The 27664-nt window shown below is 43.6% G+C and overlaps 1 protein-coding gene across 1 annotated transcript in view; it reads left to right on the forward strand.

The window, feature by feature from the left end:
- The first annotated feature begins 362 nt into the window (after nt 1–362).
- AFF2 (ALF transcription elongation factor 2) overlaps nt 363–27664 on the forward strand; it is a 465549-nt gene continuing 438247 nt past the window's right edge. Inside the window, exon 1 of the mRNA XM_059157826.1 lies at nt 363–947. Within this exon, the coding sequence (XP_059013809.1) occupies nt 433–947 (515 nt within the window). The 5' untranslated portion in view covers nt 363–432. The remainder of the gene's footprint in view (nt 948–27664) is intronic.

A 27664-nucleotide genomic window follows, 5' to 3' on the forward strand; every position in this document is an offset into this window, starting at 1 on the left:
GCGCGTGTCCTGCGCTGCGGGCCCGAGGGATGCTCGGGCCCGCCAAAGTTTGCTCCGGCGCTGGGGAGCTGGAGGAGAGTACCTGAGCTGTGTGGGGGTCGACCCCGTTCCCCGTAGCAGTTAGTGCGCTCTTTTTCTGGTTCCAAACAGTAACTCCCGTAGTGGGAGTAGGTGGGGGTGCCCAGGGGGAGTCCCCTTCTCGGAGCCCGGGTCCCAATTCCCCGCCCGCATCCCTACAGCTGTCCCCCGGGCTCGGGCCCGGGGCCCCGGCTCTGCGGCCGCTCCCACCAGCTGATTTTGACAGAGGGGGGTCCCGGGCGGCGCAGGCGGGCACAGCGAGCCCTTGCCAGATCCGGGGCCGATAACGTGCCGGCTCCATGTCGCGGCTTCGGGCTGCCCAGGCTCCGCCCCCTGTGAGTGTGTAAGTGTGTGATGCTGCCGCGGCCGCCGCCGCCTGTGCAGCCGCCGCCGCCGCCGCCGCCGCCGCTGCCGCCTCGGCTGCCGCCGCTGCCCGGGTCGCCCCCGCCGCCGCCGATCCCGCCCCCGCCGCCGGCCAGCAGCCCGCCAGGCGGGCGGCCCCTCCGGCCCGAGCCCCCTGCGCCTGCCGCCGCAGCGTCGGGGCGCTGGGTGCGCGGGCAGCCGCGGAGCGAGCGGACCCGAGCGGGCGACCGGGCACTCGCCCGCCGGGTGCCACCGCTGCCGCCGCTCCGGAGCGCAGGACCCGGCACCTCCGGCGTCCGCCGCCGCCGCCGATGCGGCCTGGGCACTTTTAGCCGGGCGGGAGGGCCGGAGAGCCGGGCCGCCGAGAGCCGCGAGCGAGCCGCGCCGAGAGCCGCGCCAACCCGCCGCGAGCAGGGACGGACGCCCGCCCGCCGCCGCCGCCGCTGCCGCCCGGCCGCTATGGATCTATTCGACTTTTTCAGGGACTGGGACTTGGAGCAGCAGTGGTAGGTGTTGAATTTTGCCTTCTCTTCGGTACGCAGGTCCCCCGGCTGGGGCTGGGCTTTTCGCCTTTGTTAAGAGGAGCCGGGGCTGTGGTGGGGGCGCCCCAGACGCCCTCCCACTTGATCTCAGCCACCGCTGGCCCCGCCGCCACGACTCCTCGGTGGGGTGCCCGGGTGGGGAGGGGGGGAGGTGCGGCCCGGGGGTGGGATGAGGGTCCCGAAAGCGTCGCTTGGCACCTCAAGTGCAAAGAGTTGCCTTTGGCCCAAATCGGAGCCCGTGCCGCCTGCGGGTGAGCCGCACGACCTCCGCGGGGATTTTCTCTGCGCTCCGCGGGCCCCGCCGGCCTCCCGGCGCACCGGATCCTGCCTGCCCCAAATGCTTCAACTTTCCAGGTGACCAGCGCCGGCGGCCGGCAGCAGGGACGGACGGCGGCCAGGTGCCGCCGGCCTCCCTCGGCTTCCTCTGCGGCCACCTCCCTCGCCGCCGCCGCCGCCGCCGCCGCCGCCGCCACCTCCTTCCCCGCGCCGCGCGCACACCTTTCCTTCCACTCGCTCAGCCCAAATTACCCGCTCTCGGGCGCCTGGTGGCTTAGGGGGCCAGCAAGCGGAGGACCCCGGGTCCGGGCCGATTTCAGCATTAGCTTTCAAGACTGAGGGTTTTTGAAGTTGGCCCCCGAAGTCCGCTGCCCCAACGTGTACGCACGTGTAATGACCGGCTGGACCCCTGTCCGCCGCCCCCACTGGGAGGCAGCCGCAGGTTTGTGTCCAGCTCGGACTAGTCAGCTTTTCCCAAAATACCGTAAACTTGCCGCTCAGAGGTTTTGAAAGATGGTGCAAAGGTGACTGGAGAGCCTGAAAGTTGTTACTCACTGCATGCTGTGAGCGCGCGTGTGCATAAATAGCGATATACATATCTATTAACTTTTGTAAAAACTCCATCTTCTGCCACATGCGTTATTATTGTTAATCCGTCACAACATTTTAACATATCAATTGTCCCCCCTCCCCCCACACACAGCCCATGGAATGGTGGTGGGGACAGGATGCGACTGCAGCAATTTAGAATTGCATCTTTGCTTATTGCCTTTTTAAATGTAGTTAAGATAATCTACCATACCCACCGATTGTGTGAAATCTTCTGCAATGTTAAACTGCTGGCAGCCGTTGACTATGACTGCTGTGTATTTTTACAAGGATTTCCCTTGCTGATGTGATATTTTAGGCAATTTCCTTCTTTAGAAAAGGGTCATACTCTTAGCCAATAGCTTCATTATGCCAATCGTGACTCCTTTAGTTGCAAATCCAAGATCATCAGAACTTAAATACATTTTTTTTTTTACAGCAATTCTGGATAAATCCTTGAAGCCACCAAATTACGCTGTATCAGTATTAATCTGTAAGGCATTTTTTTTATACCATGCAGGGTTTTATCAGCCCTGCAGAAAAACACGATATTACAATTTTTAATAACCATGCTGTTATTTAAAAGTGAAGATCACAATAAAATTAGTCCTCAATTAAATATTACGCTCCTGCAAACAGCCTTTACTCTGCTTCGCTAATTTATTTTGCAGACAGCTGATAACCAACGCATTACTATTTGCATACAATTTGCCTAATATATGGTGTGGGTAACATCATTAATTTAACAGACGTTGTTATAATTGATTTCGTGGGTGTAGTTCAAATGTTAAACATTTCCAAGGTATTAGGCTTTTTAAAAAAAACGTTTATTATATTATTTAACTTCAGTTTAAAACACGAAAACATGCAGTTGTATATTTAAAGAGGATGGACACTTGTGATTTCTTTTTTCAGAAAGACACATTCCCCCCAATCTGGGGACTTTTTTTTTTCTTTTATTAAGGAAAATCCAAAACCTTTTTCCCTCCAGTTCTGTAACTATGCCACATCAGTTAGGAAACACGCAGACTTGGACAGTCTGCAGATATGATGTGAAATACGGGTGAATTAATGTAACACATCTGCATAAATAAGCCAGCCTTTTCCCTCTGTGCCCATGCACCAGGAAAATTTCTCCTTCTTACTGTGTGATTGTGAGGGGCAAACTTCCTTATGAATCTGTGTGTAAACATTTGTAATGAGGATTGTGCATCTGTTTTGACCACCCCCCACAACCACCGGTAAAAAGGGAACATAAATGTGACAATGGCGGATGAACTAAAAAACTTGATAGTGTCTTGAATGGAAATCTGTACCTTTCCAAACTCTGAGGACATCTAGAGCATGCCAATTACATGTTCATTATATGTTCACTTCCCCTCCTGGGGAGTAAGTAGCTGCTTAGAGAGCTGGCATCCTTTCTGCTCCTGCCTCGCAAGAGGTCCAAGGAGGAAACAGGCGCCAGCCAAGTTAAGGGTCTCATTTACATTGGATCTTTTCTCAACATTCACTTGTGGAACAGCAAACTCTGAGCTCTGTCTACTGCAACCCTAGATGTCTGACAACAAATGGATCAAGCTAGCTAAAAGATAAACTCATTTACCTAGACTTAATGAAGGAAGAATTTACATACACAGGCATATGTGTTATTTGCAAACACTCGACTACAGTAAACAAAAAAGTACATGCTCATTTATAAACACACATTTGTCGGGATGGATGCAAATGGGAAGGATGGGGCATGAATGACACTGCAGTGTGCTCCCGCGCTGGGTCTGGGAGCACTCCAAGCCCAAAGGAACATAGCCCTGGATTTCACAAACTGCACGAGTATCTTAATACGTTGTATTCTGGACTCGACTGAAGGGCGAAAGCACAAGTTCTTTAAGATTGTTGAATGAAGGAGCGCTGTTTGCCTGAATATGAATTTAATATGAACCATTCTGTGAAAGAAGAGGAAGGTGCAGATGTCTGCCTGTGTGCACATGTCTGCCTGTGTGCACATGTCTGTCTGTGTGCACCAAAGACACCATTGCTCTTAAAAGAAAATGAAAAAAGATGAAGACAAAAATGAAATGTGTTTGTTTATGTGATCCTATAGGTTTGCCTGTGGTTAGCCAGTAAATGAATTCTTGAGGTGTCCGGAGATCCCGTAGCTAGGTTTAGGCTTGTTTACTACCGGGGGGATGTCATTAATCCCCATTTAGGAGGGCATAAAAGCAAAATCAGAGGACCTACCTAGTGTGCAGCCTGTCAGTCCTGGGAGCTTCCCTGCCCATCCTGCCCCATATTGATTAGGTATCGCTTTGTGACAGGCCAAGGTCCTTTTGGGGGAAGTTTATCTTCTTTTCATTATTAAACACCAACAACAAACCACAAGAAAGGACAGACAGGTACGGAAAGGAACCACAGAGTTCCACACCAAAAATGAGAAGCAAACCACCACAACAGCAAAATCAGACTGTGGAAAAAGTCTCATGAAGATGGTGGCAAAGCCGAGGGGAGGGTGGCTGCATCCTGGCTGCGAAGGATCGTTTGTAGTTTCTAAGCGATGGCTCACAAGTAGCCTCATTAGAGGCCAGCTTGCACACGGGCAGTTATACAGGAAGAGACTTAAACTCACTAAACTGTTATATAAATAGAAAGTTCAAAGGTCTGCGTGGGGCTGTCAAGGCTGCGAAGGGGCCATGTGCAGGCCAGGCTTCTTCTCCTGGGGGAAGGGTGTGGGGCAGAGGGGGAAGGAGCCCCTGGGGGCCTGCCCCAGCAGCCCCTGCTTTTCCCTGTTGGCCTGGACTTTGCGGGGGAGGGGGAGACCCAGGTCTCCAGACAAAAGTGAACTGTTTCAGATGCAGCCTGGCCGCCAGCAAGGCCTGTGTAGCTGTAGTTGTGTGCAAGAGTGGCCCAGACCTGGTTATGGATGGGAAGGTGTCTGGCAGGTGGGGGGCGGTACACAACCTGCGCCAGCCTTGGGACTGGTGGGGTAGCAGGAACGTGGAGGCCCCCTGGCAGGGTCCTGTTTTGACTAAGGACTACAGGTTGCCAGGATTTCTCATTCTCTACCTGCATCCATTTCTCTCTCCTGGTTCCCCTCTCTTTGCCTTCCATGCATTCATTCAGGGAAGCCTGTGGGTTTGAGTCTTTTAAGGGAGTGTCTGGGGAGGCTAGATGGGAGGCAGTGAAGTTAGCTAGCGTGATAAGAAAGGTCTCCTCTACAGCCACCTCCCCGCCCCCTGCCCCTTGCAAACATCCCCAAAGAATAAAAGCTATCTCTGTACATCTTAGAAAGGCACATCTATTGGACAAGAAAGAAAATGATCTCATGTTCGAAATCAGTTTAATGATACATGAATTGTTTTGCTAATGATTCAGTCAAGCATTTAATAACTTTAAAATCTACAAATCAAAATTGAAAATGACTGCCTTAAAAATGAATCTGTCATTATAGACATAAACGAGATTCCAAACATTTAAGCATTTTGTAGATGGATAAAAATTATATTGTATTTAAACATGCTAATTATTGTTGAATAGAAATGGCTTTAATGTGCTGAACCTTTATTTTATGCCCATTATTCTTAGCTAAGACTATTTCTTGCTTGCAAAATTTGTATACGTTTCATGTAATTTCAAAATCGTAAAGGTCCAATAAAATGGCCATCTCTGGAATCATCTAGAAGCTGTAGCCTTATGAGCTTGTAGCTCATACCTCGGAAAGTGAAACTGCCATATCCTTGATTAGCCTGTAGCCATGTAGACAAAACATTGTTCCAGTGATAACATTTTTTACTTTTAATTTTGTCTTTCTTTTTCTGATTGTTGTGGGATAAAGAAAGAGAGATTTTAAGAACTTGTTTACTGATAGCGGGAAGGAATGTGTTGCTGATTAAAGAACCTGAGACCACAACTTGAGCAAGCCTTTTGACCAGTGTGTGTGTATGCATGTGTGTGTGTGTTTCACCTGTGTATTCTAGAATACATCACCACTGCTGCTACTATTATTTGTGTGTTTAGTCTGTGCCCCGGGCATCAGTGAGTGCTTTGAATAGTCAATCTCACTTTATCCTTCAGACATCTTTATGAGACAGGACCTGTTACGATCTCTATTTTACAGATGAAGTAATGGAATCACTAGCATTGGTGATGCTGGCCAAGTTCTACTTGAGATGGAGTTGACCCCAGAGTCCATACATACCGTTGACAACTGACATTTTGTCTGAGCCTTTTCAACATGTGGAATACTTTCTTGTGTGTCACTTCATTTGGTCCTTATAAATTAGGGTGTGCAGCTGTCATTTCCATTTTACAGATGAGCCAACAGCTCTAGAGAGGTTGCTTGACTCACTTAAGTTCACACAACCTGGTTAGTAGTAGAGCTTGGTCAGAAATCCACACTCTCCGTACGGAGAACGTTAAAGAAGAATGTGTGACAAAAATCTGAAGGAACTGAATGGTCAGAGGTTGGGATTCCTCCAGCTTTCCTTGAGTTTCAGCCTTCATGACTTGTATTTCATCACGAGAAGGCTGTTTTTCTACTTAACTGTAGCAGATCCATGCCATAAATTATCATGACTGTTAAACAAAGGTCCAGCACTAGGTTCCTCTAATGTAAAACTTTTATGTTGCACTTTAATGAAATTTTATATGCATGTTCAAAGCAAGGCACACTTTACACTGTGGAGAGGCCAATCCTCTGAATTGTTGAATTTATTTTAAAGTAAATCTTTTCGATGACCTTAGCTGCTAACATCCACCTACTTACTGAGCTGAGAAAAATTATCTGAGGGCTTAAATAAAATGGCATGATTTAAGCAGAGCTGACAATAACACTACAGCTAGAATCTGATTTTGATTATGGATTGCTTGGTTTATGGAATGCTATTTTTTTATATACCTGTGCATTTTGCTTCATTTGAAAAGAAAATCAGCCAGTGATTTAAAGTAATCCTTGATTTGGTTCTTCAATAGGCCTGTGCTCGTAGATGAAGGTATAAAAGCCACACATTGGGAAATAAGCTAAGGAAACAGGTTTGGCTTTCATTACAAACTCAAAATCACTCATCTGTTTATTTTTCTAATGTTCCTCTTGCTGGGGAAAAAAGGAAAAGAAAAAAAAAAAGCCACATTACTTTCATCCTATGAAGAATGATTCGTTTCATTGCATTTCCAAATAAGAATTTTCTGTACTGTCTGTCATCTTCCATCAGTGGAAACCAGATCTCAGTAGCAGATACTGGTTCGCTTGGTGGCCTTGATTAAACTCTATGACTGGAGTCCGAATTTTGGGTTCTATAGGCGACATATCTTCTGGAAAGAGCATTGAATTTTTTAATATAAATCAAAAGGTAAAAACCTACTTGTCTTATCGTAACACTGCCGCTGCAGTGTCTGTTTTAACAGTCATTGGAGGAAGAAGTTTCTGAGGAGTCCGATGTATCCCTGGTCTTTGGATCTCTTAGCATGGTTTGATCAAACCAACCTGCCAGAAGGAGCATGTTACAGACTCAGTTTAACCTTCTGACTGTGGTAATATGTACATAATGACCTGGCTATCTAGTGACTGATGAAAAATGCATTCACAGAAGCTTTACTTCTCCTTTCAGGATGACAGTCAACTAATTTTTTAAAATACATTAATTTTCCAAAGGAACTGACTGGTGGGGTTTGCATGCCAGGTCGGCATGGCCATAGTAACTAAATTAAATTTCGGGATGATGGATGTTTCTGATTACGTGCCATGGAATCATGGCGAGGTCTCATCAATTTGCCATTATTTATTTGCTGGCAAAATGTCTTGGCTTCTGGATGTAGAAATGAATCAGTCCCTCAAACCTGCCTCCTCATGGGATGGATGAGGAGACTGAGGCAGAGGATGGGGAAAAATGGCTTGCTCAAGGACATACACTGGGCAAGTGATACGGCTGGGTTGGGAGGCCTCATGCCATGGTCCCGTGTTGGTCAACTCTACTGAGAACTGTTTCCACTGTGTACCTACTCTGTGCCCAGTGCTTTGTGAGGCAGTCCCTTTTAGGGGAGTTGAAAGGGATGTAAAAATGACCTTCTGGTTCTGCTGAGTTGACCGTGGAACATAGAACTAGATTCGGGGAGATAGTATATTATGGATAGAAATAAAATAAGAATTCAGAGATAGCGAGAATGTGAGCTAGAGGAAAAAAAAACGTGTTCTTCACTGAGGCCTATGAAACTTTTTTTAAAAAAAGATTTTATTTACTTGACAGGAAGAGAGAGAGAGAGCACACGCAAAAGCAGTGGGAGCAGTAGAGGGAGAGGGAGAAGCAGAATCCTCACTGAGCAGGGAGCCCAATGATGTGGGTCTTGATCCCAGGACCCTGGGATCTTAACCTGAGCTGAAGGCAGACACTTAACTCCCTGAGCCACCCAGGAACCCCCTTTTGTTTGTTTGTTTTTGTTTTTAAGACTTTATTTATTTACTTGACAGAGAGAGAGAGCACAAGCAGGGGGAGCAGTAGAGGGAGCAGGGAGCCCGGAGATCCATGAAACTCTCTGGAGTACCATTAGCACAATCCAAATTGAAAGCCAGAAATTTGGATTGTTTGGAGGACCAGGAGTAGCCAACACTTAGTATTAAACAATAACTTTGGACCCTGAGTTCTCTGGTTTGACAGTAGCTCACGTTCATCACATGATTACTGAAGTTATGTTTTGCCATGTGTATTCTGACCACCATTTGCTGGGGGAAGGGGACAAGCACAGAACTCTTTTTTTTTTTTTTTTTTTTTTTTAGGATTTTATTTATTTATTTGACAGAGAGAGATCACAAGTAGATGGAGAGGCAGGCAGAGAGAGAGAGGGAAGCAGGCTCCCTGCTGAGCAGAGAGCCCGATGCAGGACTCGATCCCAGGACCCTGAGATCATGACCTGAGCTGAAGGCAGCGGCTTAACCCACTGAGCCACCCAGGCGCCTTAAGCACAGAACTCTTGACAAGTATTTTGACTCTCTGAATTATGGAAATATTCATGCGAACATTCTTCAAATAAACACCAAATGAAAATTGTTTTCTCGAATCCATTGAAACTAATGTTTGTAAATTGGCCCAAATGCTAACAACATCTCTGTTTTCAAAAGAAGCATGTATTCTGGCTCTCGAGATGCACCCAAATAGATCCCTTCTTTTGTTCTTTCTCCATTTTAAACAAATAATGCTCTCATTTTTCAGGAAAGTAGGTACCAATATTTTGATTTCTGCATTTCCTTCCTCTAAAGTGTGAGTTGGTGCCATCTAATTGGGGTTTATAGCTCTGTTTATGATTAGTCGTTTCAACACCAAATAATTCTTTTTCTGACTGTCTCATCCCTCAAATCTCAGCTGTGTCTCTGGGGAGCCACTAGTTGTCATCCTCCCACTTCCTCTGCCCACTGAACTCCCTCCAGCCTTGTCGAGTTAGCCTCCCCACTCAGTGCTGCCGTAACACCCTGAACAAATTTGTGACATACTGAAATTGATTTGAGGGATGGGAGAATGGCTTTTATCTCTGTATTCCTAGTGTCTGATCCATTTGGGGTGCACCATCGTTCATCTGTTCGATTCATTCAGGCACTGTTCTAGGTCTCAACATTTTAAGTGTAGGTGGGAAGCCATAGTAATCAAAATTCAAGTGAAAGTAATAAGCAGAGCTAACATTTCCTGTGTAACAGGCTCTGGTTTGTGTTATCTGATTTCCCAGTTTTACAGGGTGGGGAGATTGGGATATAGGAGTTCACTGACTTGCCCAAGGTCACACAGCTGAAATGAAATCAGGCCACATGAATCTTTGGCTTCTCTGCTAACCAGTGATGATACCCTGAGAGAGGCTAGAGAAGTGGCAAGCCCTGCGTGGTGAGATCTTTGTCATTGCAACTTTGGTATTTACAAATCAGGTTGGGTTTGAGACCATAACCAAATGGAACATGTAACTGATGTGATATGGACAGCAAGAGACTGAAAGATTCTGCTCCTCTTGGATGTAAGCAACAGATTAGGTGTTTGGCAGGGAACTGTACTGATCTGTAAAGTTGGATTTAAATCAAACTTGACAAGAACAGGAGCTCAAGGAGGGTGTGGATTTTGTTTGTTGTATTCACTAGTGTGTCTGCACTGCTTAGAACCTTGTCTAGTGCACAGTAGGTGCTTAGTGACTTTTGCTGAATAAATAAATGGGTTGATCTACAAGAACCTGCTTAATGCATTCTGGGGTCAAATGTGTACAGAGATAGTTTAGAGCTGCAAGAATGAGGTCTAAAAGAAGAACTAAAATCACAGAGGTCAGGCAGAGTGGTAGGTACAGGGAGGTAAGTTGCCTTACCTTCAACAGATATATTTTTGAAATAGCATGCTTATTAATGTTTTATAAATTAAACACTCTATATGTGCACCTTGCTTGCCAAGAATCCTGTGGGGGAATTCTTTACTGATGTGAATAATCCCTCCCAAATAGCCCTAAACTTATGAAGTTTGCAATTTTAGATTTTTACATATAGCATTTTTTCCCATAAGTTATGCCTACATTTAGTATCTATAGTAATGCTGTAAGAGTAATTATGCTGACTTAAAAAAAAAAAAAAAAGATGTCTTGATTTATTACCATGATTGGATGAGGCTTTTGTCTAGTAGGGGGGAAGCACACACCTTCAACTTTTGTGAGCCAGATGCTTTGTTTATTTTATCTTTCTTATTCTTTAAAAAAAAATAGTTTCTGCTTTGCAGGCTAACCTAGGATTTGGGTTTTCCTAACATATATTTTTAGACTGAGCACATTTTCTATTTAAGCCTCTGGAGAATTCAGATTTCAATTTCATCCCAAGGATGTGCAGAGAAGTTTCCATATGTTCTGTAAGATGGTTCGATAGTCAAGGTAGGAGAACCAGCATTTACAGAGTGTCATGTCATGTGCCTTACGCACATGATCTCTATTGAACAAGCAACCCCAAAAGATAGGTGTTTGTTTTTACCCCTGCCTTCACAGAATTGGGATCACCTATGTCTGAGTTTGATGGATGATGGGGAACATTTTGTGTCTGTTGGCCATCTGTGTGTCTTCTTTGGAGAAATGTCTGTCTGTGTCTTCTGCCCACTTTTTTCATTCGATTTTTTGTATTTTAGGTGTTGAGTTTGATGAGTTGTTCATATATTTTAGATACTAACCCTTTATCAGATAGGTCATTTGCAAGTGTCCATCGATTCATGAGTAGATAAAGAAGACAGAATATTACTCAGCCATCAAAAGAATGAAATCTTGCCATTTGCAATGACATGGATGGAGCTTGGGAATACAGTGCTAAGTGAAATGGTCAGTCAGAGGAACACAAATGTCATGATTTCATTCATATGTGGTATTTAAGAGACTAAACAAGCAGAGGGAGAAAAAGGAGAAAAAGAGAGAGAGGGAGAGAGAGAGAGAGAAATTAAGAAACAGACTCTTAACTATAGAGAACAAACGGAGGGTTACCAGAGGGGAGAAGGTGGGGGATGGGGATTAAAGAACACACTTATTATGACGAGCACTGAGTAAGGTATGGAAGTGTTGAATCACCATATTGTACACCTGAAACTCATGTAGCCCTGTATGTAACTCACTGGCATTAAAATTAAAAGCTTTTAAAAAATAGTTTGATGGGCAACTTTAAAGCATTAAAAATAGTCTTGGGAGAGCGCCTGGGTGGCTCAGTGGGTTAAGCCGCTGCCTTCGGCTCAGGTCATGATCTCAGGGTCCTGGGATCGAGTCCCGCATCGGGCTCTCTGCTCGGCAGGGAGCCTGCTTCCCTCTTTCTCTCTCTCTCTGCCTGCCTCTCCATCTACTTGTGATTTCTCTCTGTCAAATACATAAATAAAATCTTTAAAAAAAAATAGTCTTGGGGAAAAAAACCCTTTAATTTTTTTTTATTGTTTTCTCTGTGTAAAATTAAAGGTGACAAAATACACATTAAGGAAGAGATAAATGGTGTTGAGAAAATCTGAGACATTTAAGTGCAGATAAAACCCCCAAGTAGTTCAATTAATCAGATACTAAGATACATACTAGGAAGAGAGACAGTAGGTACTTATGAGTCTTTAATAAATTAGGTCTCATAATCAGAAATGAAAAGTGCCTGGATATTAAAGATCCAGGAAAAGGGCACGAGCCACAGTGGACCTTTTTCAAAAAGATCTATTTATGTATTTTAGAGAGAGAGTGCAGGGAGGAGGGGCAGAGGGAGAGACTCAAGGAGACTCCCTGCTGAGCGCTGAGAAGGATGCAGGGCTCGATCCCACAACCTTGAGATCACAACCTGAGCCCAAACTGAGGGTAACAAACTGAGGGTAACACCCAGGCATGCCCCACGATGAACTTTTTAAAGAGTTAACTATCATATATAAACTAGGTCCCTTTTCCTATAGTTAAGTCATTTTGGTCAGTTGGTTTTGAAGTTCTGTAATAGTGCACATGTATTCAGACCACAAGTGGTAGAAGTTCCCATCTAGAATGATGAAGACCATTATTTTTGGATTTTCATTAGGATTTTTCCCAGAAATTACATGAAATGCCAGTGCACACTCTAATGTCATTGAAAATTGACAGAAGCGGCACATGTCTACTATTCAGGCTTTTGTGAATAATCACAGTTATTTATATATTTTGAGCAAAAAATAGAAATTTGATGAACCTGTTTCAAGGGGCTTGAAAAGTTGAAGTGAGTTCTAAATGTTGATTACTACCAAATGATGACAGCCAAGCCAGTATTACCTCAGTTGATTAATTTATAAGGATACTGGTCAATGATTTTAACCAACAGCTATGCATAGTAGAATCCTAATGGGATCTGTCTGTTAAAATTACATAAAGTCAGGCATTTGATTTATTTTGTAGTTTCTCAATGCTCAGTTTTAACTTCATACAAATAACGCATTAGTCACCCGGGATAAATGACACATTGAATAAAGTTGTGATTTTGTCTGCTTCTCATAATCTGATTTAGCACAGGATTACATCTGACTCTGTAGTTTATTTCTCTCCTAAATGTTTGGAGGGAGAGTGGGATCCTTACGTCTCCTGCTTCATATCTCATCAGATGAGACCAGACCGTATCATCCTTACCCTGCCTCCTGTGTGTGAGCAAGTCTTTCTGATTCGGGTGTAGTATTAAGAAATACTACAGCTAGGGCACCTGGGTGGCTCAGTCAGTTAAGCATCTGCCTTTGACTCCAGTTGTGATCTTAGGGTCCTGGGATCAAGCCCAACGTCTCCGGCTCCCCTGCAGATGGCTTCTCCCTCTCCCTCTGCCCCTCCCCCAGCTCATTTGCATGCTCTTTTTCTCTCTCAAATAGATAAATAAAATCTTAAAAAAAAAAAAAAAGAACTATCACAGCTACAGTGAAGCAGATGGAGAGATTTATAGACAACACCCCTGTTAATGCATGAGGAGCCAACACATTTCAGTTTTGGTTGGTAACCAATTAGAGATTGGTTAAATTTTCAGACCTGGAATATACATTATTATAAAGTAAAAATGTGAGAGACCACTAAACTTCACGTAGGTGCCTCATTCCAGCCCAACTTGTGGTCATGCCTTTACTCTTGACCCTGGGGTTAGGGTGTCTTTCCCTTGGACCATGAATTGGGGTAGTGGTTGTTCCAGGAGGTACATCCATCTGATCCTTACAACGTGATCCCACATTCAATTGTTGTGCCAAGACCTGACAACATTTTCTACTCCGATCACTGTTACTGGAATCTTTCGTTAGGTTCATTGCCTTAATGGAAGGTGGAGAGGTGAGTTTGTGCAACAGAAAAGCTTTGAAATCTATTTGGTCTGCAGTCGCTTACCAAAATTTGAGGAAAGGAAGGATTTCACATTCATGGCTGACCGGAAATATGTGGGCTTATATTTTTAAGATGTAAAAAACACGATTAGTAGAAAGTTCATAGAACTTCACGGACATCAAATAACTCCTAAAAACAGGTATATGATGAAATATGGGCTAAGTTTCTCTAAATTAAACGTAATCATAAAAATTCAGGGGAAAAGCAATATATTCTGAAAAATTTATGAGTTTTTCACAGGGGGAGAGTTTGCAGAGCTTGACAGCCCCCAGTGCATCTGGCCCTGGCACATTCCTGTTTGTAATGAGAACCTTATGAGGTTCTGTGCCTGCTCCCCAGGGGGTATCATAAATGATATGCAAGTCAGAAACTTCATGGCTCATGGCATTTCTCAGAGATGTTTTACGTAAGCGGCCTCACCCAGCTACAGGGGGAGAAGTTGGGAAGAGAGTCTACTCATAAATCTTCACTGAGCTTTCATTAAGTTATTTCTTTCATATTGTTCATAAGAATTAGAGAGGGGGAGACCTAACTGAATGAAAGTGACCATCTGACGACACAAAAATGGTCCAGGTTCTTGGGGTTAATGTGATTCTCTTTATTTCATAAGCACCCATTTTTTAAAAGATTTTTATTTATTTATAGACAGAGAGGCAGGCAGAGAGAGAGGGGAAGCAGGCTCCCTGCTGAGCAGAGAGCCAGATTCGGGACTCGATCCCAGGACCCAGAGATCATGACCTGAGCCAAAGCAGAGGCTTTAACCCACTGAGACACCCAGGTGCCCCAAGCACCCATTTTTCTTTTAAAAAAAAAAAAAAACCAGCAACAACCAGAATACCAGTAATGAAAAGTCAAACGGACAGAGACACAAAAAGAAGGGAAAGTGCAATCCTAAAGTTACAGCCATCTTTCCAGGTGTTTTCTTCTGTCTCATTTTTCCTTTCATTCCCTGTGTGCTGTACAAGATTGGAAATGACCACAGTTTCACTTGTGTAGATGAGTGATGTTGGGGAGCTGGAAGGTCATGCAACCAACATGTGTGAGTTCATTGGATTTCCTGAATGTAATTGTGATGTTATTTTATCATCAAGAGATGGGTGTTTATTCCAGCCCTGATGCAGCCTCTTGGTAGTGGTGGTGGTGGGAGGATTGGGGGTTGGAAACGTTCAAGTTGAATTGGCTTGTGTATTGATGACCCTTGAATGTGCCCCTGCCTCCTCTGGGAATTCTGGCCCCTCTCTTTGGATGCCCAGAGCTTAGCAGCCTTCAAGAAAAGCCTGATGTTGCTTTGAACTGCACAGCCCTCAGGGGTGGGGTGCAGAGAGGGCACCAGGCTGGCTCCATCCATAGAGTTCATGACTCTCAATCTCAGGGTCGTGAGTTTGAGTCCCACGCTGGGTGTAGAGATTACTTAAAAAAAAAATGAATTATACAACCTTCTGTCCTCTTTCCCTTACCTTGTTGTCACCATCTTTCAAATTGTTGACATTTATTCCTCAAACAGCTTAATTGTTTCAGTTTTCTTGACTTCCTTGGGTAGGTCTAATAGCATTTAGAAAAAGACAGCATGAGCATCGCTGTCCTTTTCATTATCTTCTTTTTAATCATATCTGTTACATCTGAACAATTTTCAGACTTGTTTGCCCTTTATTAGTGAGCTGGGATACTTAGAGCAGTGTTTCAAAAGGGGAAAAACAATGCTGCTTCCTGAGAGTCATTTAACTAATTTCTCCTAAGGACTGTTTGTGCATTTTACCAGAGAAATGTTTAAAAGGTTGTAGTGAATGAGGCAGCTACCTGGAAGACTGAGGAGATTAGACAAAATAAACATTTTTTTAAGATTTTATTTATTTATTTGACAGAGATCACAAATAGGCAGAAAGGGAGGCAGAGAGAGAGAGGGGGAAGCAGGCTCCCCGCTGAGCAGAGAGCCCGATGCGGGGCTTGATCCCAGGACCTTGGGATCATGACCTGAGCCGAAGGCAGAGGCTTTAACCCACTGAGCCACCCAGGCGCCCCAAAATAAACATTTTTAAAAAGATTTTATTTATTTATTTGACAGACAGATCACAAATAGGCAGAGAGGCAGGCAAAGAGAGAGAGAGGGGAGGAAGCAGGCTCCCTGCTGAGCAGAGAGCCGGATGCGGGGCTCCATCCCAGGACCCTGAGATCATGACCTGAGCTGAAGGCAGAGGCTTTAACCCACTGAGCCACCCAGGCGCCCCATAAAATATTTTTTAAAGGGAATAAAATAATTTCTGCCCTTCATAAGTTTATTTTGAAACAGTGTTGAAGAAACCATTCCGTTTCCTCTCTGAGGAAAAAAAAGAGAAAGGGCAGAAATGACATCTTGCAAAGTGTTTCAGTGAATTCCAAATTGCAGGTCACAAACTGTTGCAGCTGATAGAGATTTATGCCCCACCAACTTGAAGAATCAGAGAAATCCTCTTGTATTTAAGTTCTCAAATTATTCGATCTTCTTCTTTAAGAAAATGGAAAGATGCGGGAAATGCCAGGCATTTTTGCTTCGGCCACTTAAGCCACACTTGTTTCTATCTCTGGTGTCTAATAGTGAGGCTGAATTTCCATCAACAGATAATGGATGAGGGAGGCTTCCTAGCATCAGTCCTGATACTCTGCCGCCCTTCCTTGTTTATTGACAGGAGAATTCAAGCTCTCTGTGAGCCACGTTTCTTTTCTTTTCTCTTTTTCCCCTAATAATGATACTTCCCACTTAAAAACTGAAATGTAAAAATCATAAAAGCTATAAAAATATATAAAGAAATATGATCAATTGTCATGAATCAATTTGAGCTCCTCTTAGTGGTGTGCGGGCACCATGATAAAGGCAGCTGTGGCTTGATTCTCGAGAAATGCGAGATTGGCAAGAGCAGTTGCGGTCTTGGAACTTCAGAGAAAAGAGCCCTTTTCTCAATATCCCTGCCAGTGGGTACCCAGCGTCTGCCAGTCTCAAAAAACTGGAGGAGAATGAAAATACCTCTTGAGGCAGCTAATTCCATCCTACATGGGTTATATTTCTGCCCTGGAGATTATGCGGAATAAATGTAATCTCTTCGGTTTGCCTGAGCCCTTCCTGGGTCTGAGGACAGCCCTCCTGTGTTCACTGTGTTCTCATTTCTCAGGGTGAATGCCCCAGCCTGGGGACGATTGCTTTGAGAGATTCATAGCCACCCTGCCTTGAAACGCAGGTGGGAGATGGCTATGCCCCAAAGGCTCTCGGTCTGTTTCTAGGGTGGACAGAACAGGGGGAGGCCCTCTGCCTTGTACACACAAACTTCCCTCTGGATAGCTTCTCCTTTAATTGCCACAATATGGGAATCTGAACAGATCGGAAGACTAACAGGAACTTTTCCAGAAGGAATCAAATAACTAATGTTGAACGTGGGTGCCTCCGGGGAAACTGTGTGTCTCTCTCACCATGGCCATACTGACCCACACTTAGCAGAGGCAGTGGCCCCCATGTATAGAGCAGCAACTGCACATCAGACAACCCTCTGACCGCTTTCTGAGCGTGAACTTTGCTAAACCTTCCAGTAACCCTGTGAGGTAGTAGACATGTTTATTACTGACATTTTTACAGTGGGGAGATTGAGGCCCAGAGAGGCTAAGCCGTCTGCTCCAGATCACATAGGTAGGCGTCGAGGCCGATTCGAACCCGGGTCCTGTGACACTGCACTGTAATAACACAGTTCCTCAGAGACAAGTCTTGAGGTGTTACTCCATACTGGTCACCTCTGAGCAAACCACTACTTGGATGGTGGGAAAAGCCCCTCTTCTTCTTGCTGGGATCTTCACTTTGTCTCACAAGAATGAATGAGTCCTAAGTATGAATGAATGAATCCTAAGTGTTTCGTCTTCTGAATTGTGGAGTAGGACGTTCACTCATTCCTTCAATTGTTAAACATGTTGTAAGTGTCTCTCATTGGCCAGGCACTGGGGATCTCGTGGTGGCCATTGTAGAGATGGCCCCTGGAGTCCGACCATGAAATGCTTGAAGCAGGAGGAGAGTTGGGCAGACGTTCCCTCTGAAGATCCTTCCAGCTGCAGGGATTATGGCCCTCTTTCAGATGGCAAAAACAGATACCCCTTTACCAGTCCTGCTCAGTCTACCCTTTGGTATCCCTGCTCTGGTTGATCCACGCTGGAGATTTATGTGAAGGGGGCAAGCATGAGAAACAGGATCTGGCCGGAACCACATTTCCAAAGACACCATTCTGAAAGGGCTTGAGTCATCAGTCATTTGTTGAAACATACGACATGGGGCATCTGGCTTTCTTTGTGGTTGTCAGGAGGCTAGGCTGACCCATTGCTACCTCGAATATTTTCTTCGGTGTCTAGTACTCATTCCCACCTGTTGCACCAGAGGGATCTTAAATCACAACCTAGACCTTGTGACACGGCACTACATTGTTGATTACCGCAGACTTTCTTTCAGTCAGTGTTCATCAAACCACATCCCAGGCTGCACAATTGATGGATTTACCATAAAGCCCTGAATTCTTCGTGCCAAAAGGAATCTAACTTACAAAATAACTTTTTCACACCTTATTGTCACTGCTATTAGTGGGGCATCCTAAGGGGAATAATTTCTTGCTACCCAGGGCTCTTTTAAATAAATATTTAGTTTAGAATCCAGACCAGAGACTCCACCTGGGGGCTTAGCCTAGTAAGGAGACTTGCGATTCCATTTTGTTTTGGTCGAGTCTTGGCCCTGGAGAATGAATTTTGCTAACAAGACCGAACACTGCCAGCTGTTTCTCTAGAGAGTCACCTTGACTACCAGTGTGGGTGATAGATAATGGCCCTTGTGTTATGAAGTCCATCATGTTTAACTGGTCGACCTCTTCCGCAAGAAAGTTACACATAACTATGGGCCGAAACCTTTCTAAGCCACTGTCCTCTGTGCTCTGCCCTCAGCACTGACCCCACAGGTGACCGACCTTTGATGGGGACAGGAAGGAGTAGCAGGTGGTGCTTGGTCACTTTCTACTCGAGTGGAGGTTACTTTGTGGAGTTTCAGGTAGGGGAGTGTGTATGTCTTGTGTTTAACTTAAGACTGGCTGACCCTTATCAGGAAGGTTGTAGAGGGGATCCCTGCAGTAGATAAAAGTTGAACTAGATGACCTTTAAGGTTGTTTCAACTGCTGAGTTTTTATGATACTTTAAAATCCCATAGGAGAAAAGCTGTGGTATAGGGCACTGGCGGCGAATCTCGGGCTTGGCATTGGGAGAAAATAAAGCCCCAGTCAGATTATACTATATTTACTTTACAGTTTAGAAATGTATGGCTCACGATATTTTGCCTGATTTGGGGGGAAGGACTATGGTGAGAGGGAGACTAGGAAGGTTACTGTAATGTCAAGTGCGGCAGACAACAAAAACAGCATCGATGCCCCAAACTTCAAAAAAAAAAAAAAAATTAAACGATGGGGATCCACCAACACATATAGTGTCCAATACATTCTTGCCTCATTTGTGAGCTCAACAAATGGAGCCTATTAATTACGGTTTCCGTGCATTGACATTTAAATGGTGCCTTTATCTAACTAGACACGACGAAGCTGGTCGTTGTACTCCCAAACCTCTTCGTTCGTGCACTCCTGCTCGGTGCTGGGACCACACTCCATTTGGTTATTGACATGCCTGTTACAGAAGTGGCTTAGCTCTTCTCTGGGTCAGGAGGGAGATGCTAACATCCTCACAATGGAGAAGGTATATTCATCTCCCTCTTACCCACTCACTTTCTGTGTGTTTTCCAAATCAAACTCAGGCATCTTACTCTTCTTTGTTTTATAATACCATGGAATAAATACTACAGTCTTGAAAACACATTCTTAATGAAATCAGTTTGGTTTGTAGGAAATGTTTTGACTCGTGTAGACATGAGCATAATACAAAGCAAAAGGAACTACAAAATGAACCAAAAAAAGTAAATGAGAAAAAGAGAGCTTAAAAACTCGGGGAGGGATTTGAACAGTCCCTTGTGCCCCTGCATGTGGCATCAGTTAATGATATTAGGATGGGCTCTTCAGAGACATGAGGAAGTTAATAATAATGTTCACCTGTGCACGTATATCGTGTATACATGTCTGTGTAAATATATGTACAGATGTGTGCATACATAAATTAGTTGAAGATTCTAGGCTCTTGTGAAACTTAAACTCTTAAGCTAGGTGGTCCTGATACTCTCTTCCACTTCCCTCCCCAGTCTATACAAACAACCCTTCTTACTGGGTTAGACTTTTTGTTTGGTTGAGGACTGTTTTGTCTAAACAACTTATGTCATTATTTTCTTTTAAACACTCTTTATTTTAAAAACAGTAAAATAATCAATGCCAGCTGCCCCCCACACTTATGCATTTAAAGGAAAAAAAATGATATAAAACCAGCTTACATCTGAGATGCTTCAAATGTATAAAGTCTCTTCATGGCCAGGCCGTATTCTGGGTCTGCTGCTTGTCAAGAACTATTTTCAAATTGTTTTTGGATCCAGGGAAAGCCCAAATTCATGTTGCCCCATGGCCTTGGCCCCTCTTTAGTTCCGAGACCCCTGTGTATTTTAAGGGAAATGTAATCCATATGTTTCTAATTCATTTACATTCAACTCATCAAAATGTTGTTTTGTAAGAGCCATTGGATGTTCAAGAAGCTTCCCCACCACCCCCACGTCTCCTCAAGAAGGGCATGTTTTGGGCGCCTGGGTGGCTCAGAGGGTTAAGCCTCTGCCTTCGGCTCAGGTCATGATCCCAGGGTCCTGGGATCGAGTCCCGCATCGGGCTCTCTGCTCAGCAGCGAGCCTGCTTCCTCCTCTCTCTCTCTCTGCCTGCCTCTCTGCCTGCTTGTGATCTCTGTCTGTCAAATAAATAAATAAAATCTTTAAAAAAAAAAAAAAAAGAAGGGCATGTTTTGCTGAAGGTCAACAAACTGGAATGGCCCACAGTTCTGAAGTTCTCAGTCACAGCGTGCCTGGGGGCTCCAGGGGCAGGCGCAGGGCTCCCACGGTTTTCTGTGGGGTTGATGGGCTCGTCAGGTCACATAAATCTTCTGGCTCTGTTTTGGATGCAGTAGAAGGGATTTCTGAATACATTTACACTGAACAGGGAATGGACTCCCCTTAACTGAAAATTTCATTCAGCTCTTCAGAGAAGAAAGGCGTTTGTCCCAATTTGTCATCTGAAATAAAATGTCAGAAAGTGGAAATCACTCCATACCTCAACTGTAATGTGCTTTTTACTTTACGCATTTCAGCTTTTGAAAAAATCGCATTCACTTCCCCTGCAGTTAATTTTTTTTTCCCTACTTACTAAGCAATGTGATATAAAACAATCAGAAATATCTTTGATTGCTGCTGGTGGCAGACAGTGTCCCTGAGAAGAAGTGTGCATGGAGGTCAGTGTAGTGGAGAGTAAAGACGGCACATGTTACGAAGGCCGTGGTGGTCACTTAGTGGTACTCTGCCTTCCATGGCCCGAAAATGAAATTTGGCCTGATGGAAGCATGTACAATTCCAGGGAAGCCTCTGATGGTGCCACTGTCACCTTTCATGCACCCTGGAACAACACAGAGGACTAATGGCAAACCCAGTACAGCCTCTAGTGATTACTTGATCTCAAGGTTCAGATAAAACTCATAGTCGTTCCACAGCCTGGAAAAGAAACTTTTGTCTTCTTCTTGCTAAGAAGTTCTCTCTCTCACTCTCTCTTTTTAAAATTTGTTAAAACTTTATTTTGTTTATTTTTATTATGTTATGTTAATCACCATAGAGTATGTCATTAGGTTTTGATGTGGTGTTCCAAGATTCATTGTTTGCGTATAAAGATGTATTCATTTGGGCACCGGGTGGCACAGTCACTGGGCCTCTGCTTTCGGCTCAGGTCATGATCCCAGGGTCCTAGGATCGAGTCCCGCATCGGGCTCCCTGCTCTGCAGGGCGCCTGCTTGTCCCTCTCCCACTCCCACTGCTTGTATATCTTCTCTCAGTGTCTCTCTCTGTCAAATAAATAAATAAATAAAATCTTAAAAAAAAAAAAAAGATGTATTCATTTATTTAAGAGAGAGAGCATGAGAGAGGAGGTGTGCATGCAAGTGAGGTGGGGAGGGTCTGAGGGAGAAATTCCTCAAGCAGACTCTCCGAGGAGCATGGAGCTGACTCGGGACTGCATCCCAGTACCCTGAGATCACAATCTGAGCTGAAATCAAGAACTGGATGCTGAACTGACTGAGCCACCGAGGCACCCCAAGAAGTTCTCTTAAAAAATAATATGTCTACTTCCAGGAATTAACACTGAAACATATCATATGAGATCATTTGGGTTTTCAAGAGATAATTTCCTTCTATCACAAATATCAAGAAGTCTTAGAACCAAACAATATATATCCTTGTGTGTGTGTGTGTGTGTGTGTGTGTGGGTGGGTGTGTTTAAGTAATCTCCAGGGATTTCTAAACCTGATAATGCCAATCCTTGGGCTTGTCTCAATGTGGAACCCTGTAGCTATATGACTACCTAGGTTCTCAGTCAGGGCCATGTGAAATTCACGTGACTCTCTCAGGTCAGATTCGATCTCATCATAAATTCATACTTTTATAGCTTGTGAGCATGTGGCTTCAGGGTGAAAGGGGAGAGGTCAAACAAGTTGTGTCTGGGAGTCCTACCGTAAGTTGAAAAGGCACTGCAGGGGTGGAACAGGACCTTGCTCCCTCCACGGACAACCCCCTGCTCTCCCCTGTTATGGTGGGGCAGCTTTCTGTGGAGCTCCTGTCCCTGTCAGCTTGGGGCAGTGAGCAGGGGCAGAGAGCTGCCAGTGAAACCTTTGCCCAAATGTGAGCATCTGTCCCCACATGGCCTGTGAGCCAGAGCCTTTCCCTTTGTGCTTGTGGCTGCCAGAGTTCACACAGCTGGTCTCCCCAGGTCCCAGCGGGTTCTGGCTTGCCTTTGGGCTCTCAAAAACCTCCCCCAAAAGGTTCCAATGCAAAATAGTCAAACCATGGCTGTTATTTGCTGGCCACCTGTCCCGACCTAGAGTCTTCACTTCTCCAAGGGTGGCAGGTGCACAACACTTTATATTTAACTTTGTGGGCTCACGCTGAGGCAGTTGACACGGCTATGTAGTCATTTGTGTGGGCTGGATGACCAGCTCTTGTCTCTGGTCCATCTGGTGATAAGGATAGTTTCACATTATGCGTATTTTGGGAGCTTTTTGTATTAAGAGGTGAGAGCGGGCTTCCTGAGCACGTACTTGGTTGTTTATTGAAACAGGCACATGGTGCATCTACAAAGAATCTGGGGGGAAAAAAAAAAAAAAAAAGCTTTGAAGGGAAACTTTAGTTCCTTCCTGCAGGGGCTGCGATGCTATAGGGACCTTTTGGGGTTTTGTAGTCACTGTCTTACTATTTGTTCTGGGGCTCCATTGAGTGGGACTTAAATTTTAAATGCACATTACATCCTTGAAAATACTTGTAGTACACAGTTGCACCACACTTGATTTCCACAGACTCCAGCCAGGCAGAAATAGCATCACTAGCCCGTTCCCAGTGCTGGCAAAAAATCCCTCAAGAACCTTAATAAACTTTTGGGGGAGGTTTTAAGATATACCTATCTTGTTGATATGATCATGCTTATTTTTTTAAAAAAGATTTTGTGGCGGGGGGATGGGAGGTTGGGGTACCAGGTTGTGGGTATTATAGAGGGCATGGATTGCATGGAGCACTGGGTGTGGTGAAAAAATAATGAATACTGTTATGCTGAAAATAAATAAATTAATTAAAAATGTTTTTTAAAAGCCATATTAAAAACAATAGGAAAAAAAAGATTTTGTGTATTTATTTGAGAGACAGAGAGCATGGGCAGGGGGTAGGAAGAGATGGAGAAACACGTTCCCCACTGAGCACAGAGCCCAGTGCAGGGCTCGACCCCAGGACCCTGGAGATCATGCTCTGAGCTGAAGGCAGTGGCTTAACTGCCCGAACCACCCAGGCACCCCATCATGCTTATATTCTCATTTATTGCAACTTCAGCCTTTTGGCACATCCTCATTTATAAGCCATTCCAATACTTCAGTGTACACACAAGAACACACTTACATAAAAAGGGAAACCGAGGCACAGAGAAATCATGTACCTTTCCTGAGGTCAGATTTTATGTTGGTGTTAGCATTGAGAAATCATCTCTGAAATTGGCATTCAGCCGCAGTCGCTAAAGCATTTGCTCCCTGCAGCATCTTTGTGGAATGCAAGGGTGATGTATATGCACATAAATCTTCATTAAGATTAATGTGAGATATTATCATAACTGTTAATGTTAATATCTATTTTCAACATTAATAACCAGATGAATAAAATGAGGCCAATAGATCTTGGTTCTGAATGTGATTAAAATTATTTATTTTCATTTTAAGTGAAAATGTTAAGTCAATTGCATGGTTTCCTCTGGATTTGTAATAGAGACATTGTGAAACATACGCATGCACATACACCCCATTCATGTAATTAAACCGATTCATCAAACATATTGTTGGAGAATCTCGGAAATGTGTAGGACAGAGGATTAATTAACTCAGAAGCATGTAAACTCTAAAAAGTTTGTCAGTCTATTTTTATTATACATATGCTCTTCCATGTATGATTTGTGACAGCTTAAGGACAGATGGCCAAGTCATTTACAACTCTGACTTCAATTATATACCATGTAGTTCAAGTGAAAATAGCTCTCTTGCAGCCCAAATAGAGATGTTAGCAACCATTTATAAGAAGTGTTTTGAAATTCGAATCAAAGTCAAAGCCCGATTTGTTTGATTTCATGCACAAAAAAACTGGATCTCCTGTGCCTAAAATAATCTCTGAATATTAATCTCTGTTCCTTGGGCGGTTTTAAAATTGTGCAAGTTTAAAATTAATGTTTTTCTTCTCTTTTGTGTAATTCATAGCAGATATTTCAACCCTATCACCTCTCAAGAAAGCCCTTGGATGCAGCTCCTCTAGATTGAGAAAGAAATGACACACTGCTCATTGTAATCATGTACACAGGGATAAAGAGGATGGTCAAAGGGAGAGAATTCTTTTTTATGTCTTGACATATAAAGGCAACCACCCCACCCTCATATTTTCATTCAAAGGACCCTTCTTTCTTGCCACTTAAAGTTACTCTGAGTATGTCAGCACTGATATACAACTTATGTTAAAGCCTGTGGGGTGTGTGTGTGTGTGTGTGTGTGTACATGCACACGCATGCGTGCATGTGGTCCTCGTGGTTGTCGTGATTTGAGAAGCATGAGTCTCCCTCCTGCAGACTGTAACCTAGACTTTTAATGTGACGGACGAAGGTAAAAATAAATATATGCCCCTAGAGAGAAGAGGTGGTAATATATTTTTGCCTTTCCACTTTTAATTTGCCCATTCTAAATACTGTACCTGTAGGGTTTGTATAACTTTATACTTTCCAGAAATATTCTATTTTTGTAGGCTAATCATTCAGTTTACTTCTCATTTCTTCATTGCCTTTCAGATAAGTACTTCCCCAGAAACTTAGTATTAAAATTTGCCTTTCCAAATGTACCATATGGAATTCCCAAAGGAAATTATTTTCCAAGTGTCAGTCTCACTCATGAATTTGGCTATAGACTTGAGTTTTTTTCCTAGCATCACCCCCTCCCCAATTTAAAACATTTTCATAAATGAAGATACAGAGGGACTGACAAAGGATCCCCAGATACTTAATTTCTGTAAACATTTATTTGTGTAGGATTTTCCAGAATATTCCCATCATAAAGGGAGTGTAGAGGCAAAGTCTGAACTGAGAAACTTTGAATAATCTGAGATGCCTAGCGTAAAGAGCACTTTTCCATTCTCAGGGCTATTTTCCTACCTATACTCAGAGACATTTTCTATCTGGACTGCTGATGCCTTCCAAAGAACAGGCGACAGGCCTCATGTGTGTCCTGGGACACTGGGCTTCTCTTTCCCTGGACTCAGGGGCTGTGGCTGCCACATCAACATTTGGAGCTACAGCTTAGAATGTTCTCTGTCTCCTTGTCGACAACTGGTGCAGACACCCCTCCCTGCAAGTTTTAAGAAATCAGGTCAGTTGAATTTTCTAGTATTTTTGGAATGCAAATTACCCCTACACAAAGCTTCAACTGCAGTTGTAATTGTAGCTTGTTAAAAGTGAAAAACAGAGTAGTCAGAATTCTATTAGGAAGAAATAGTTTGGGTAATATTTTTCTGCTATATTGACCTTGATAACTCTATAAAAAGCAAGTGAGTACATTTCATTTGTGTGTGTGTGTGTGTGTGTGTGTGTGTGTGTATGAGAGACAGATAGACAGAGACAGAGACCGAAAGAGATAGAGAGACAGAGGTGAGTCACTGGTTTCCTCTTCTTCCTTTCTGTAACCAAACACAAGACACTAAAAGAGCCTTGACATAACATTTAAAATCTAAACTACAGCCAATGTCAATATTATATAGCTAATATTGACTTTAATCAAAAAGGCCTGGCTAATGTTAAAGCTTATAAAGAACAAATAAAATTGTGACACTTATCACTAAACTACCACTATTCAAGTCTAATGGAGCTATTACTCAGATTTGGTCATTTTACCTCATCTATATTACAGATAAATAACTCATACTTAAATAATCAGAATAGAAGCCTTCATAAATATACATTAGGATTTTGACTATAGATTTCAACACTATCTAGCTGTAGATATAGCTACAAAGAGATGGATGTTAAATGTAGTAAGTTATCACTTAAATATTTTGTAGTATCACTGAAAGGGATCACACCCAAGCCATAGTTGGAAAGAGTTTAAATGCTAGAAAAACAACTGAATTGTCCAATTCACAGAGAAAGACCGGAAGAGTGCTCTGAATAGTTAAGCCAGTTTGGAGATGAATGAAGGAAGCAACAAAGGTTATTCTGTGTGTGTATGTGCGTGTGTGTGTGTGTGTGTGTGTGTGTATACACAAGCACATACTTATATATATAATTCATCTCATGGTGGGGTCCTAGGGCGTCAGTCGGCTCTAATGATGTCCAAGAAATCTAGAAGTCCCAAGTGAGTGCCCTGAAGACTCAGAACCTCCACAGAGCTGGAGGTCTTGATGACTGGCCAAGTTAAGGACTCCTGGGACTCTGCAGTTGCCCAGGCACAGCTCAAAGAGACAGACCCTTAGACGTAGTGACATCTGTAGAGGTTTCTGAGAGCAATTACAGTAGTCATTTTGATTCCATGTAGTATCATTGGAGAGCAAGAAAACTTTGGTAGAAATGGCTTAGGAAATATGGGCAAAACCCTTGGTGTTCTACTCTAAGAACTTTCCCTTCTCCCCTATTGAGGGGTTTAAATACTTCATCAGTTTATTCTTATTTTATTCCAGTGTCCTTTGTTTTAGAGATTATTATTTCATTTTTAAAGATTTTATACATTTATTTGATAGAGAAAAAGAGATTGCACAAGCAGAGGGAGGGGTGGGAGAGAAGCAGACCCCCTGCTGAGCAGAGCACCTGACTTGGACCAGGGGATCATGACCTGAGCCAAAGGCCGACACTTAACTGACTGAGCCACCCAGATGCCCCAGAGATTATTATTTCTGTATAAGTACTCCATCCTGTATGGGTTGCTAACTAAGTGTGCATTCCCCTCACCCCCATGGCTTCTGGCATCTCCCCATTGATAAACAGTACTAAGACAATTTTTAAAAATACCTTTGAAAAAATACATTACTGTCACTGAAATTTATCTCCAAAATGCAAGATAACTACCAATTCACACACAGTTGCAAGAAATAATACACAGAGATCCTCTGTACCCTTATCCAGTTTTCCACTTGAATAGCTTACAAAACTTATAGTACAGCATTACTGTCATTATTTTGAAGCACATTTTCCCAGACTTCACAAGTGGGAGACCCTTCAGGTTGATCCCTGTGTTCTTTTGATCTTTGAGCATGTTCTTAACTTCTAGTACAGTGAGATGTT

This window comes from Mustela lutreola, chromosome X, assembly GCF_030435805.1.
Source record: "Mustela lutreola isolate mMusLut2 chromosome X, mMusLut2.pri, whole genome shotgun sequence".
NCBI classification, from domain to species: domain Eukaryota; kingdom Metazoa; phylum Chordata; class Mammalia; order Carnivora; family Mustelidae; genus Mustela; species Mustela lutreola.